Here is a 17,691-nt window from a genome sequence, read left to right on the forward strand (position 1 = left end):
TTTAATTACATTACATGAATACAAAACGTTATATCAAAATAGCAGCTTTAGTATTTGTTCCATGAATACAAAACGTTATATCAAAATAACAGCTTTAGTATTTGTTCCATGAATACAAAACGTTATATCAAAATAACAGCTTTAGTATTTGTTCCACGAATACAAAACGTTATATTAACCTTTAGTATTTGTTCCATGAATACAAAACGTTATATCAAAATAACAGCTTTAGTATTTGTTCCATGAATACAAAACGTTATATCAAAATAACAGCTTTAGTATTTGTTCCATGAATACAAAACGTTATATTAAAATAACAGCTTTAGTATTTGTTCCATGAATACAAAACGTTATATCAAAATAACAGCTTTAGTATTTGTTCCACGAATACAAAACGTTATATCAAAATAACAGCTTTAGTATTTGTTCCATGAATACAAAACGTTATATCAAAATAACAGCTTTAGTATTTGTTCCATGAATACAAAACGTTATATCAAAATAACAGCTTTAGTATTTGTTCCATGAATACAAAACGTTATATTAAAATAACAGCTTTAGTATTTGTTCCATGAATACAAAACGTTATATCAAAATAATTTTGTAAACATCCAAACCTTTTTTTTTTCCAAGTCGTTCATTTTTCTAACGCGTTACTATTGTCGTTAATTGTTAAAATAAGGATGAACACCAACGATTTACATTTAACACTTTTTAAATTGTTCAAGCGAAATTCTAAAACAGTTAACCCAATGTTTTCAAATAGTCCTCAATGGGACAGTGGTAAGTTCCAAAGTACTGACTCTATATTATTGTATCAAGCATAACCAGGTTTGAAAATATACTGATCTATAACAATGGTATCTACGTTTTAAGAAATCCTGTGTAATTTTGTTTGACTTAATTTTTTTCACTTCCAACTTATTACGACGAATCAAAAGTCCATAAGGCATACATCAAATATTATTTTCTCACATATAAACAAGTATAGGTTATTTAGCTTGAATTATTATTGTTAAAAAAACAAAAGATCAATGTGAGATGCAATAAAACTAACTGAGATTTACTATATTGTTCAAGAAGTTGCTTATAAAACAATATAACAGCAAGTAATTAGCAAAACTAAAATCATCTGTTAGTTAACTAATATTTGCTATTAAAATATTAGGTTTCATGTACAGCTTTAAGCTGCTTGTCTATCTCTTATTATACACTAATGTGATGTTTCAAAATAATTTTTAAATATTTTGTATATAGTCAGGTATTTGCTTCACACGAGGCTTTCAATTCATTGTATGTATACATACTAATTTTTCTTCCATTGATCCACTGGTAACATCGAGAACTTATAATGCTAAAACTCGGGTTTCGATTCCTCGTGTGGTCACAACTGTGATGGATCATTGTCACCTTCGTGCCTAACAACAAACAAACACATGAATTATTTGTATTATTTATTTTTAATACTTTTCCTTGTGAATACTGAAATATTCTCAGTGTCTATTATTTTCTTCAACGTTTTTAACCACCAGTAAAACAGCAGTAGGAAGGAGAAACATCACAGCAAATACAACGTTTTTAACCACCAGCTTCCGTGAATACCTTCAATTGTACCACCAGTGAAACAGCAGTAGGAAGGAGAAACATCACAGCAAATGAAATTTGTTGCACATTCAATACCATCTCAGAACCACATTAAAGACAAACACAAAAGTAAATATACCACTTTCTTCATAACTTCACTGTTGTGTTATACTGCAGACAGCGTGAAGTTTACATTGTATTAAGAAAGACGTTGAATTAACGTGATATTAATGTTGTTGTTTTATGGACGACTATGTAACTGATTGTCAGAGCTAACATTTTTATGTACGTGTATAGAAACGTTGAAATGTGTTCAAGGAAATCTCAAACACTTCAATTCTCACGGTCATAGAGAAAAGAACTGTGGTTGTAATGTTCGTTGATTGGTTGATTCAGATGGTGAGGTTTCAAGTCCGACTCACCTACAAGGGCGTGGATAAACACTATGAGGCAATACATCCAGTTCTCACGCCCACATCTAGGAACAAAACGCTCCACCCCAGTTCATACGGAATAATCTGAATATAATATAAGAGAAATTTGAACGTTTTCAAAAGACAGTTGACCTACTGCAGGTTACAACATTCATATTTCAACCTTACGCACATTTTATATATTAACATAATTCATTGCACTTTTCAGTTAACTACCTATTTAAAGAAGATAGTTTACATTTGGTTCAGGTACATATTTCTTAAAAATAAGCATTCCATTTGAGTCTACTTGTGAAGGTAATACCAATAAAGTGTTTGTTGACTTTGAACTTGGTATTTTATAGTTGGAAACTTACATTGTTAGCTTTCTTCGTGTTTCTATTTAGAGTCCTTACAGTGTGTTTTAAATAGATCTAACTAATTTTTAAAAAAGAAAGCTATAGGTCTTCAGATCTTTATGTCGTTTCTTTACGTCAAAGAAATATTCCTCTCTGTCTTTTAAAATTCATTATTATAACAAAAGAAATTAAAATATGGTCAGAATACAATTGTTTGACATTGTGAACAGGAAGAAGAAGATATTGTTGAAATAATACCACTATTGTTTTACAACAACTCTTTCATGTATCATAATAATATATTGCTGCTTGAGTGTTTAGTGAGTTATTGTTTTATCATTAGAACCAACATGAAGCAACTAATAACGAAATATAAATTTGTAAGTTCTCACACTTATTGGTGGATCAGAGGTGAACCATTAAAATTTAGGTAAGATAAAAAAGTTAACACTCGGACTTTATGATTGTACTCACGAGTGGGTCAGAGGCAGATAAAGAAATGTAAAGTAACCAGTCACTGTCGTGTTATAAGAATACAATTGATATATCTGTCCTGGAAACTTAGTGTAGGTTACAACAACATGTAGAGATCAGTATCAACTAGTATGTAAAATGTAGACCCTGGTGGACATATTATTAACTATAATATTGTATTTTGTAATTTACAACATGTAGAGATCAGTATCAACTGGTATGTAAAATGTAGACCCTGGTCGACATATTATTAACTATAATATTGTATTTTGTAATTTACAACACAACAGAGAATGCTCATATTAAATATTTAACTAAATGTAAACAAGTATACATATAAAAATGTTTGAATATCTTGTATAACATCTTCCGAACTAAACAAAATGTCTCTTATACAACGTATTGAAGGAAACATATAAACAGCTGACACATTTTAAAGAGAGAGAGATGTTACTATAGAGTATTTGTAGTGATAAAATAAATTATAATTACAGTTAATCAACAGGTGAGACATGAACACCATGTGTACACGAGTGTAAGAATTACACTATTAAATTTTAGTGTTTTTTTTAGAAAATTCGGTAACTTTTGTTCTATCGTATAAAAATAAAAACTACACATAATTTTAAACTAGAATGAACTGTTTCTAGTTTTGATATGATACACTAGTCAACATCTTCTTCCACCACTTCTTGGACGACTCTTATTAACCGAATAGTGTAATTTCAACGTCATTCGTATTGTGCACCAACATCTCCATATTGTGTAGGTCGATTCTGCGTCAACGGGACAAGAACCGTGTGTTCTCGTATTCTTTACTCTAGACAACATGCAGCTTTGGCAAAAAAGCTTTTATAACTGTTTAAAAAGTGAGACAGGAAACATTCCACATAAGTACCATTGTTCGTCATCTGATTTAGTGAAGATCATGAATATGGTAAATGAACGATGATATTTACGTCATGACGAACGACATGATATTTAATCTTTGTTAGATTGTTCGATCTATCTAACTGTAGAATTTTTTTTTAAAACTATTATAATATATTTTACTAATCATTAATCAGTTAGCTTTATGAACCGATTAAATCGAATTTTACTCACCTATTAGTTACGTTTCGTGATCTACAGAATACGATAATTTACATTACATACCACGAAATGAGTGTCGCTTGTAATTTCTGTTTACATTTAATAATTAAATATTCGGTGTATGACATTTTATTTCATATAATTGTTTCGTAACAACCAAATAAATACTCAGATTTTATAATTTTCGTATATTTCGAAAATTGGTGTTTAACAACAGTTATTGGTGTAAATATGAAAAAATCAGCTTGACATTTTCATTTATATTTAACTTTTCTCTACCAACCAGAAATCTCTTAGAAAAAAATATTAAGCTTAGAAATTTGCTGTAGTTAAATTTCTTAAAATAAATAATATTATTTATTGGCAGAATTTACAAACAAAACTCAGAAGGGAACACATAGTTCATCCATTTAAAAGTGGCATCACAAAGTATAACAATCTATATATAATGACGTCATTAACACGTAATATTGATAACTGTCAGAACTATGGAATTTAAAATACATTCACACATTAAAGTATTAGATTTCATAAGCCTTTTTAAAATGATTGTTAAATAATTTTAATTATTAATTAAATAATTAAATAAATATCTATTAAATAATTTTTAATAGATAAAAACAAATATACGTGTAAGAACATTTAAAAAAATTCCTTCATACTGTTTAACATTTGTCAACCTGACAAAGTCTGCTTCTCAGTATCGTAGTCCATGAAACAGTGTATTGGACGTAGCCGTTTCTTTGACAATGTCTTCCGCCACTTGTTGGACTACTCTCATCTAATCAAAAAGTTGGATCTGACTGTCACTCTTGCAGCGTATTCAAACTTTCATACTGCGAGAGGTGATTTTTTGTGTTAAAGTTTTTATTACATAATTGTATGTTCTGTCATTTATCATGCTAACGTTACTTGTGTACAATCTATTCAGCTGTATAGTTTCAAATACTGGGAACGGTAATTTTATGAAACTTAGGATACATGGACATAGTTTTTACTATAATACAATAATCTGTTGAAAATATTTTACCGCGATTTTCAACCTAAATGCTTTACAAAATATAATTTTCCATACTGAATATATCTCGGTAATTTAAAAATTGTTCTTGGAAAACCAACTTTTTTATGTTTCCTTTTGTTTAGTCACTAGCAGCCTTGAGATCTTATAATTCTAAATTACGAAGAATAGTTTCTTTTGTAGTTTTTGGAGGTAGATTATTGCACAGTTACAAACCTAACAGTAAACCAGCAGATTTATTAGTTTTATTTCGTATAGTACTGATAATAAATTCCGTATTAATATTTTTTTTTACCATCTGATTTACTATAGATCTTGAATTTCAAATATACAGTAATATTACTGTAATATGAACCAGGATGAACATCTAAATTTACCAAAAATAAAACTTTCATGATATATTTTGTTCCTACTAATGATTTATTTTTAATAACTGATTGAAACCTGCCTTACTTAGCTGTTAATTATGTTTATTCATTCACAGAATGTGATAGTTTACATTATATATCACGTGACACTTGTTATTTATATTTGCGCTTAAAGATATAAAATTCTGTGTATAATATTTTACTTGAAATTCTTTTTGAAATGTTTGATAAAAATTAAATATATGTTGTGATTACTCTATTACCCAATAGAATCTCCCATTTTGTAATGTTAAAGCGTCAGAAATTATTAGAGTTACATCAAATATTGTGTTTGAAGTACAGAAATAAGCAAATCACAGAACATTTACTCAATTATTGAAGTAGCTTAAAATATCTATAGCGTAAAATTTCTTATTTCTGTTTCTCTTTCTATAATTATATCGACCTGTTTTGTGGAGTAATTTGTTTTCTGTCTTATGGACTTTCGTGCCAAGATAGACGTCCCTAATTTTGAAAAGTTAGAAGGCAACTTATAAAACCATCTACCGTCGTCTTTTAGTCTTTTCTTTTAACAACTAGCAGTTGTGATCGCCACATAATAAAATCCCCAATAGGTGAACACATTCAACGATATCTTTGTATCATAAGGCTATCAGCTGAGTGTCCTAACAAACAGAATATACCGTGTCTAGTTCAACTGTAGGACATTCATAATCTGTGGTAATAATACAAGGACAAGTGCATAGGCTCTTTTTCCACCACCGAGTAGAGATGGGTGTGTGAAAAAATTTCCACTGTAGAAAAGTTTTGTGTATTACATTAATTTTCCATTCTTTCCCTTACCTTTCCACATCAGTACACACTTATCAAACACCACAATCAAAGTCCATGTACAAGGCCTTTTGAAAGACATTATAAAAAATCCAAATCATGGAAATCCGGTAAGGTACACCTTGTGTCTAGAAACGGTATGGTACACTTTGTGTCTAGAAACGGTATGGTACACCTTGTGTCTAGAAACGGTAAAGTACACCTTGTGTCTAGAAACGGTAAGGTACACCTTGTGTCTAGAAACGGTATGGTACACCTTGTGTCTAGAAACGGTAAGGTACACCTTGTGTCTAGAAACGGTAAGGTACACCTTGTGTCTAGAAACGGTATGGTACACCTTGTGTCTAGAAACGGTAAGATACACCTTGTGTCTAGAAACGGTATATTATTCATTCTTGTTTGAAATCTTATGTAACGATATAACGATGTAACTAATTAACCTTATAACAATGTGTCATTACATAGACTACCTACTGTTAACAATAATGTAACTAATTAACCATATAACAATGTGTCATTACATAGACTACCTACTGTTAACAATAATGTAACTAATTAACCATATAACAATGTGTCATTACATAGACTACCTACTGTTAACAATAATGTAACTAATTAACCATATAACAATGTGTCATTACATAGACTACCTACTGTTAACAATAATGTAACTAATTAACCATATAACAATGTGTCATTACATAGACTACCTACTGTTAACAATAATGTAACTAATTAACCATATAACAATGTGTCATTACATAGACTACCTACTGTTAACAATAATGTAACTAATTAACCATATAACAATGTGTCATTACATAGACTACCTACTGTTAACAATAATGTAACTAATTAACCATATAACAATGTGTCATTACACAGACTACCTACTGTTAACAATAATGTAACTAATTAGCCATATAACAATGTGTCATTACATAGACTACCTACTGTTAACAATATTGTAACTAATTAACCATATAACAATGTGTCATTACATAGACTACCTACTGTCAGTTGTAAAACTGTTTTTCGTTCAGTAGATTAAAAGTTATAAATTTTTTTCTCAAATGTAAGCTTTCAATATCATTAACATGTAATATACCTTGAAATTAACATATCCGTCGAAAATTTAAAACATTTTTAGAACCAGAATTTAACAATAATTCCAATAATACATAAGACGTCTTAACCATACATAAATATTGTGTAGACTGATCTTACGTCAACGTGACAACAACCAAGAGCTCGTGGTTTCATAGTCCTCAGTACAATAAGCAGAAGGCCTAGTGCAGCTCTGACGCAAAAATATTATAACTAGCAATTGAGACACTGTTTTCTTAGTTAAACTCAAACTTTGCTTTTATAATTGTATACTTAATAGTTGAGATGCTAATTTCTTTACATCACTTTAAAATGTCTGTTGTTTTTACCAATAATTTAAGTGTCTTCTTCATTCCCTTTCCTCTGTATATTTTCTTGCTATTTCAAACATTACTTTCCATCAACCCAAAGTCAAGGCTCTGATGAAAGTTTTTACCCTAATGACTCTAAGATAAAAAATTTTGGTGTGAAATCCAGTTCTTGGTGTCAGATTGTTGCCTTCCAAATTCAGTTCCTTCAGAGTATAATAAAAACAACAACTAATGTTTACACTGGTTATGTCTCATGTGTTGCTTCACTCTTCTTGTACCCTGACTTGTTCTGTTCTTATTTTCAATACACTTGTCATCATGTTGTTGTTCTTCAACTTGATGGTTTAAAAATTAGTTGAAATTTGTCTCTAACTTGAGTCTCTGACCTTTACAATCTTTCATATTCCATAAAGTCTGAGCTAATGTCAACAAAATTAAACACATCTTCACCATTTGTCCAGGAAGTGTACTTTGGTCATTCTCACCTTTTACAAGGATTACGAAAATGCTCTACGATAAACTTTTCTATTGAAATTACTTCAGTATTGATTCTGCAAAGATTTTCTACTGTAGCCATATTAAGTTGTGTAGCTTAGGTGTAGTTCTGTTTTGTGCAAAAAATCCCTTTATTTGTGTGTGTAACAGATGTCAGCGGCACAAACACGATTTCTAATTTTCAAGTCGTTAAGTTTCGTAACATTTTGCTATTGTTATTGGATACTGAAATAAGGTTGAACACAAATGTTTTACTTATAGTTTTTTATATTGGTGAAACAAGGTTTTTAAACAGCTATTACAAAGTTTTCAAATAGACCCCTATTATCCGTGGTTTTATTGTCCACATTGAAATCAGCAGACAGAACAATGTAGTTATGTTCTTTTAACAAACAAACAAAATATTCAGTTATTTATACCGTTCTCTCATATCTGAGAAGTGAAACATTCAGTCGTTCAACTTTATTGTTATGAAACAAGAAACTCTTCAGAACCAGTGAATATTAGAAATATTACCACGTGATTTAGACAGGTTTGTTATGTTATAAAACTAGATAACCTTAATTGTGTATAGTACGTATTGTTACATTTTGATTTTATTTATTTTACTCAATTATAAACGAATAATGTTAAACATCTTTATTTAGAATACATATCGAGTCAGCAATTTTTCATTTCAACTTTGACGTCAGCATCAGGTTATGTCGAAAGAAAACATGCCAATTAATCAAAATTGCATGGGAAGATTTTTCGTCAACGGGATCCGAACCATAAACTGTCGGATTTACAGTTCTGTGAAAGTTAACCAGAAGGTAAGTAATCATCACATTATCTGTTAGAGCTACCTAATGTTTACTATTAAAATATTAGGTTTCGTAAAGTGTTTTAAACTGCTTGCCGATCTCTTATTATACATTTATATTCAGTCACATATTTTAAGCTAATGCTATTCGTCTAGTTTTATTATAACACTATGGTTATGTGTATAAAAATCTACTTTCTATTGCTTCATAAAAACTACGCAGTAGCCAACACTTTGATGCAGGCTTGAATTGTTTTTTTTCATATACTTTACCGCATATCGACAATATTAGTTAAGTGGAATGTTTTATGCTATTGAGAATACTTTTAACTGGTAAGTAGTGAGATTACGATCTGTATGAGAGGCCGATATGAGGAGATCTGAAGGTAGCCTTTTAACCCATCGCTTCTGTCTTGAAAGACGCAACGGGATTTTTCAAGGTATTTTTACATGGCATAAAATACGGTATATTGTTCTCACAGCTATACACTATATGTTGTAACAAACCTGACAACAACACCAGATGACTCATCTGACAGCTGTCGCATTAATGTAATTAGTATTTTATACACTCGTTAATTAACAACCAACGTATATGAAACAATTATCTGTTATTTTATTGTTAATGTTACTTACTTTCAGTTTGATATTAAGTTGTAGCAACAAATGTAATTTGAATTAAAATATTTACTTTAAAAGTTATAAGGACAGATTTTATAGAAGTATATTATTGTTTACATTATTTCATTAGAAAGATAGACAAGATTAGAATTTTTATACACACGCTTTTGTCATAAACTATCTTACTTTTATTAAATATTCTGTTATAAACCTTTATTAATAACAAACAATAAATAAAAATTGTAATAGGTCCTTAAACGATAAAGACAAACGTAACTTATAATTGATATTTCTATCATAAAATTTAAATTGTTTGTGTGAATGTAGTTTTAAAGAATTTACAACACCACCTGGAGTTGACCCTAACAGTGTTGTAAACATCAAAAGTATAATAATTATTGTAGTCTTCATTTCTCCAATCTGTTAAAATCGATATTAACGTAGTTAGTGGAATGTAACTTCTAACGAAAACTAAAATAAAACCCCAAACTTAGCGCATCCCCGTCACACAAAATGTGCTCACCTTTTCAGTCGTGGGGGCATTATAATATGACGATCAATCCCACTATTCGTTAGTAAAAGAGTAGCCTAAGAGTGGGCGGTGGGTTGTGATGACTAGCTGCCTTCCCTCTAGTCTTACACTGCTAAATTAGGGACGGCTAGCGTAGATAGTTCTCGAGTAGCTTTGCAAGAAATTTAAAAAAACAAAAAACTAGTACAACCTATGAATTCTATATCTTAAGAGCTACTGATATATCAGAACAGAGGTACCTTTTTATACACGGAAGTACAAATTTAGAATAGACACAGGTTCACGATCAATCACAGGGACACTAAAACCGTTACTATAACAGCACGACATCTAATGTATGATTTATTCATGATAAAAATTTCATTTTATAAACACCGTTTAATAATAAGTTTTTAATATGTCAATTTTTCTCATCCTTGATGTTTTTATTAACTTAATAAAACACGAAACTAGAACCTTCATTCTTCAAGAAAATTAAAATCTAATAACCAAGAACAAAACCCAACCGATCTACCAAAACACACAGAAAGTTTAACAACAGATAAAAAACGTTAAAGTTACCATGTTTCTAGCGAAATATCGACTTGTAAAATGAAAACAAAATACTGTATTATTCAAACAAACACTTAAGATCTATACTACCTATAATATTCATTAAAATTACTATAAAAATATCCTATCAAACAAGATATAAATATTATATTACAAATGATTCTTAATTTATTAGAATTTGATACTTATATTAAGTTTTAATCGAATTTAGACATACAATTAGACTACGGTTCTGATACTCAACTATTATAGTTGTATTTTTAATGAAATGCACAATTCAAAGAACATCACAACCAATCAGAAGGCTTCTAGTAACAGTTGACGACAAGAATCAAATTACAGTATTTTGGAGACATGTAGAGAGATAAACACTGAGCCAATAGGAAGCTAATAAGATATAAATATTATATTACCCAAGACTGTTTAATTATTAGGTACTTCTGCTACATTTTATTGGAATGTAAACATGAAATGAGATTACGGTCCTGATATTCAGCTTATATTGTTGTATTTTAAATCAGATGCAGAGTTCTGAGAACATCACAACCAATCCGAGGGCTTCTAGTAACAGTTGACGTCAAGAATAAGATTACAATATTATAGAGATATGTAGAGAGATAAACACTGAGCCAATAGGAAACTGTGAGTGATTATTTGTTATTTATATGTAAAACATTTCTGTTAACGTGGCTCATATAGTGATGGAATAACTATAAAACTGTAAATGGAAGTGAGGTTGTGTGATTAGCGTAGAATGGAGGGTACCATGTCAGTAGTCAAAACTGTTTGAAAACCCTCACACACAGTTTACATATAACGGATATACACATACAGTTTATATACAAATAAATTATCTGCCATTTCTGTTTATACTTAAGATTAAGAAAACATTATATATCATGTAGAGTTAGTCACTTGTCATTTCTGTTTACACTTAAGGTCAAGGATACTTTATATATCATGTAGAGTTAGTCACTTCTCATTTCTGTTTATACTTAAGATTAAGAAAACATTATATATCATGTAGAGTTAGTCACTTGTCATTTCTGTTTACACTTAAGGTCAAGGATACTTTATATATCATGTAGAGTTAGTCACTTCTCATTTCTGTTTATACTTAGGATTAAGGATACTTTATATATCATGTAGGGTTAGCCACCTCTCATTTCTGTTTATATTTAAGATTAAGGATACTTTATATGTTATGTAGATATAGTCACTTGTCATTTCTGTTTATACTTTATATATCATGTAGAGTTAGTCACTTGTCATTTCTTTTTATACTTAAGGTTAATAATACTTTATATATAATGTACAAATAGTCACTTGTCATTTCTGTTTATACTTAAGGATAAGGATAGTTTATATATCATGTAGAGTTAGACACTTGTCATTTCTGTTTATACTTGAGGTTAACGATACTTTATATATCATTTAGAGTTAGTCACTTATCATTTCTATTTATACTTAAAGTTAAGGATACTTTATATATCATGCAGTGATAGTCACTTGTCATTTCTGTTTATACTTCAGGCTAAGATTACTTTATATATCATGAAGAGTTAGTCACTTGTCACATTATACTTAAGGCTAAGGATAATTTATATATCATGTAGAGATAGTCACTTCTCATTTCTGTTTATACTTAAAGTTAAGGATACTTTATATATCATGTAGAAATTGTCACTTGACATTTCTGTTTATAGTTAAGGTTAAGGATACTTTATATGTCATGTAGAGTTAGTCACTTGCCATTTCTGTTTATATGTAAGGTTAAGGATATTTTATATATCATGTAGAAATAGTCACTTGTCATTTCTGTTTATACTTAAAGATAAGGATACTTTATATATCATGTAGAGTTAGTCAATAGTCAATTCTGTTTATACTTAAGGTAAAAAATACTTTATATATCATGTAGACATAGTCACTTGTCATTTCTGTTTATACTTAAGGTTAAGGATACTTTATATATCATGTAAAGTTAGTCACTTGCCATTTCTGTTTATACTTAAGGTTAAACATACTTTATATATCATGTAGAGTTAGTCACTTGTCATTTCTCTTCATACTTAAGGTTAATGATAGTTTATATATCCTGTAGAGTTAGTCAATTATCATTTATCTTTATACTTAAAGTTAAGAATACTTTATATATCATGCAGAGTTAGTCAATAGTCATTTCTGTTGATACTTAAGGTTAAAAATACTTTATATATCATGTAGAGATAGTCACTTGTCATTTCTCTTTATACTTAAGGTTAAGGATACTTTATATATCATGTAGAGTTAGTCACTTGTCATTTCTGTTTATAATTAAGGATAGGGATACTTTATATATCATGTAGAGATAGTCATTTCTCATTTCTGTTTATACTTAAGGTTAAAGATAGTTTATATATCATGTAGAGTTAGTCACTTGTCATTTCTGTTTATACTTAAGGTTAAAGATAGTTTATATATCATCTAGAGTTAGTCACTTGCCATTTCTGTTTATACGTAAGGTTAAAAATACTTTATATATCATATGGAGTTAGCCACTTGTCATTTCTGTTTATACTTAATTTTAAGGATAGTTTATACATCATGCAGAGTTAGTCACTTCTCATTTCTGTTTCTATTTAAAGGTTAAGGATACTTTACATGGTATGTAGAGATAGTCACTTGTCATTAATGTTCATACTTTATATATCATGTAGAGTTAGTCACTTGTCATTTCTGTTTATACTTAAGGTTAAGAATACTTTATATATCATGTAGAATTAGTCACTTATCATTTCTCTTTATACTTAAAGTTAAGAATACTTTATATATCATGTAGAGTTAGTCAATAGTCATTTCTGTTTATACTTAAGATTAAGGATACTTCATATACCATGTAGAGTTAGTCACTTGTTATTTCTTTTTATACATAAGGTAAAGGATACTTTATATATCGTTTAGAAATAGTCACTTGTTATTTCTGTTTATACATAAGGTTAAGGATACTTTATATATCATGCAGAGATACTCACTTGTCATTTCTGTTTATACTTCAGTTTAATATTACTTTATATATCATGTAGAGTTAGTCACTTGTCTCTTTATACTTAACGTTAAAAATACTTTATATATCATGTAGAGATAGTCACTTGTCATTTCTGTTTATACTTGAGGTTAAGAAAACTTTATATATCATGTAAAGTTGGACACGTGTCATTTCTTTTAATAATAAGGGTTAAGGATAATTTATATATCATGTAGATATAGTCACTTGTCTGTTGATACTTACGGTTAAGGATACTTTATATATCATGTAGAGCTAGTCACTTGTCATTTTTGTTTATACTTAAGGTTAAGGATAGTTTATGTATCCTGTAGAGCTAGTCACTTCTCCTTTCTCTTTATACTTAAAGTTAAGTATACTTTATATATCATGTAAAGTTAGTCAATAGTAATTTCTGTTTATACTTAAGGTTAAGGATACTTCATATATCATGTAGAGATAGTCACTTGTCATTTCTGTTTATACTTAAGTTTAAGGAGAGTTTATATATCATGTAGAGTTAGTCATGTGTTATTTTTGTTCATATTTAAGGTTACGGATACTTTGTATGGTATGTAGAGATAGTCACTTGCCATTTCTATTTATACTTTATATATCATGTAGAGATAGTCACTTGTCATTTCTGTTTATACTTAAGGTTAATAATACCTTATATATCATGTAGAAATAGTCACTTGTCATTTCTGTTTATAATTAAGGATAAGGATACTTTATATATCATGTAGAGTTAGTCAATAGTCATTTCTGTTTATACTTAAGGTTAAGGATACTTTATATATCATGTAAAGTTAGTCACTTGTCATTTCTCTTCATACTTAAGGTTAATGATAGCTTATATATCCTGTAGAGTTAGTCACTTATCATTTCTCTTTATACTTAAAGTTAAGAATAATTTATATATCATGCAGAGTTAGTCAATAGTCATTTCTGTTGATACTTAAGGTTAAAAATACTTTATATATCATGTAGAGATAGTCACTTGTCATTTCTGTTTATACTTAAGGTTAAGGATACTTTATATATCATGTAGAGTTAGTCACTTGTCATTTCTGTATATAATTAGGGATAAGGATACTTTATATATCATGTAGAGATAATCATTTCTCATTTCTGTTTATACTTAAGGTTAAAGATAGTTTATATATCATGTAGAGTTAGTCACTTGTCATTTCTGTTAATATTAAGGGTTAAGGATAATTTATATATCATGTAAATATAGTCACTTGTCTGTTTATACTTAAGGTTAAGGATACTTTATATATCATGTAAAGACAGTCACTTGTCATTTCTGTTGATTCTTACGGTTAAGGATACTTTATATATCATGTAGAGTTAGTCACTTGTCATTTCTGTTTATACTTAAGGTTAAGGATAGTTTATGTATCCTGTAGAGATAGTCACTTATCATTTCTCTTTATACTTAAAGTTAAGGATACTTTATATATCATGTAAAGTTAGTCGATAGTAATTTCTGTTTATACTTAAGGTTATAAATACTTTATATATCATGTAGAGATAGTCACTTTTCATTTCTGTTTATACTTAAGGTTAAGGATAGTTTATATATCATGTAGAGTTAGTCATGTGTCATTTCTGTTTATATTTAAGGTTACGGATACTTTCTATGGTATGTAGAGATAGTCACTTGCCATTTCTGTTTATACTTTATATATGATGTAGAGTTAGTCACTTGTCATTTCTGTTTATATTTAAGGTTAAGAATACCTTATATATCATGTAGAAATAGTCACTTGTCGTTTCTGTTTATACTTAAGTATAAGGATAGTTTATATATCATGTAGAGTTAGACACTTCTCATTTCTGTTTATACTTGAGGATAAAGATACTTTATATATCATTTACAGATAATCACTTCTCATTTCTTTTTATACTTAAGGTTAAGGATAGTTTATGTATCCTGTAGAGATAGTCACTTATCATTTCTCTTTATACTTAAGGTTAAGGATACTTTATATATCATGTAAAGCTAGTCACTTGCCATTTCTGTTTATACTTAAGGTTAAACATACTTTATATATCATGTAAAATTTGTCACTTGTCATTTCTCCTAATACTTATGGTTAATGATAGTTTATATATCCTGTGGAGTTAATCACTTATCATTTCTCTTTATACTTAAAGTTAAAAATACTTTATATATCATGTAGAGTTAGTCAATAGTCATTTCTGTTGATACTTAAGGTTAAAAATACTTTATATATCATGTAGAGTTAGTCACTTGTCATTTCATTTTATACTTAAGGTTAAGGATACTTTATATATCATGTAGAGTTAGTGACTTGTCATTTCTGTTTATAATTAAGGATAGGGATACTTTATATATCATGTAGAGATAGTCATTTCTCATTTCTGTTTATACTTAAACTAAACTAAACTAATGTGGCATTGGTTCAGTTTAGAGAGAGAGAAATCAGAAGAGTTCTCTCCCCAACTGGGGTGTTCAGGAACTTTGTAGTTCCTTGTTTATACTTAAGGTTAAAGATAGTTTATATATCATGTAGAGTTATCACTTGTCATTTCTGTTAATATTAAGGGTTAAGGATAATTTATATATCATGTAAATATAGTCACTTGTCTGTTTATACTTAACGTTAAGGATTCTTCATATATCATATAGAGTTAGTCACTTGCCATTTCTGTTTATACGTAGGGTTAAAAATAAGTTATATATCATGTAGAGATAGTCACTTGTAATTTCTGTATATACTTAAGGTTAAGGATAGTTTATATATCATGTAGAGTTAGTCATGTGTCATATCTGTTTATATTTAAGGTTACGGATACTTTGTATGGTATCTAGAGATAGTCACTTGCCATTTCTGTTTATACTTAAGTATAAGGATAGTTTATATATCATGTAGAGTTAGACATTTCTCATTTCTGTTTATACTTGAGGATAAAGATACTTTATATATCATTTACAGATAATCACTTCTCATTTCTTTTTATACTTAAGGTTAAAAATAGTTTATATATCCTGTAGAGTTAGTCATTTATCATTTCTCTTTATACGTAAAGTTGGGGATACTTTATATATCATGTAGAGTTAATGAATAGTCATTTCTGTTTATACTTAAGGTTAAAAATACTTTATATATCATGTAGAGATAGTCACTTGTCATTTCTGTTTATACTTAAGGTTAAGGATACTTTATATATCATGCGCAGATCGTCACTTGTCATTTCTGTTTATACTTGAGGTTAAGGAAAGTTTATATATCATGTAGAGTTAGACATGTGTCATTTCTGTTAATATTAAGAGTTAAGGATAATTTATATATCATGTAGATATAGTCACTTGTCTGTTTATACGTAAGGTTAAGGATACTTTATATATCATGTAGAGTTAGTCACTTGCCATTTCTGTTTATTCGTAAGGTTAATAATTTTTTATATATCATGTAGAGATAGTCACTTGTCATTCCTATTTATACTTAAGTTTAAGGATACTTTATATATCATGTAGAGTTAGTCACTTGTTTGTTTAAACTTAAGGTTAAGGATACTTTATATATCATGTGGAGATAGTCACTTGTCATTTCTGTTTATACTTAAGGTTAAGGATAGTTTATATATCATGTAGAGTTAGTCATGTGCCATTCCTGTTTATATTTAAGGTTACGGATACTTTGTATGTTATGTAGAGTTAGTCACTTGTTATTTCTGTTTATACTTAAGGTTAAGAATACTAAACAATACTGATGATATTAACTGCTAGAATAGTTACAATACCAAACAATACTGATGATATTAACTGCTAGAATAGTTACAATACCAAACAATACTGATGATATTAACTGCTAGAATAGTTACAATACTAAACAGTACTAAGGATATTAACTTTTGCAGCTGTAATTTGTACTGATAAATATAGACTGTTACAATACTAAATTGTAACGAAAGGTATCAAGGGGTACAATAGCTATAATACTAAACTGTACTGAAGATATTACTTGTTATAATAGTTATAATATTAACAAGTACTGAAGGTCATTAAGTGTTACAATACTAAAACTGTACTAAAAGATATTATTTGTCAGAGTTACAGTAGTGAAAATATCAATT

At 28.9% G+C, this 17,691-nt stretch overlaps 1 protein-coding gene across 2 annotated transcripts in view; it reads right to left on the bottom strand.

The window, feature by feature from the left end:
* Positions 1-217: 217 nt before the first annotated feature.
* The window catches only part of LOC143237287 (uncharacterized), a 30,109-nt gene continuing 12,635 nt past the window's right edge, over positions 218-17,691 (bottom strand). The window contains exon 2 of one of the 2 annotated variants that reach the window (XM_076476366.1): positions 218-1,418. In XM_076476366.1, coding sequence (XP_076332481.1) covers positions 1,258-1,418 — 161 coding nt within the window. In that variant the 3' untranslated portion in view covers positions 218-1,257. Of the gene's footprint in view, positions 1,419-1,441; positions 2,103-17,691 lie in introns of those variants that run through there. The other variant, XM_076476375.1, reaches the window with a different exon arrangement.

Source organism: Tachypleus tridentatus, chromosome 2 (assembly GCF_004210375.1).
Source record: "Tachypleus tridentatus isolate NWPU-2018 chromosome 2, ASM421037v1, whole genome shotgun sequence".
Classification (NCBI taxonomy): Eukaryota; Metazoa; Arthropoda; class Merostomata; order Xiphosura; family Limulidae; genus Tachypleus; species Tachypleus tridentatus.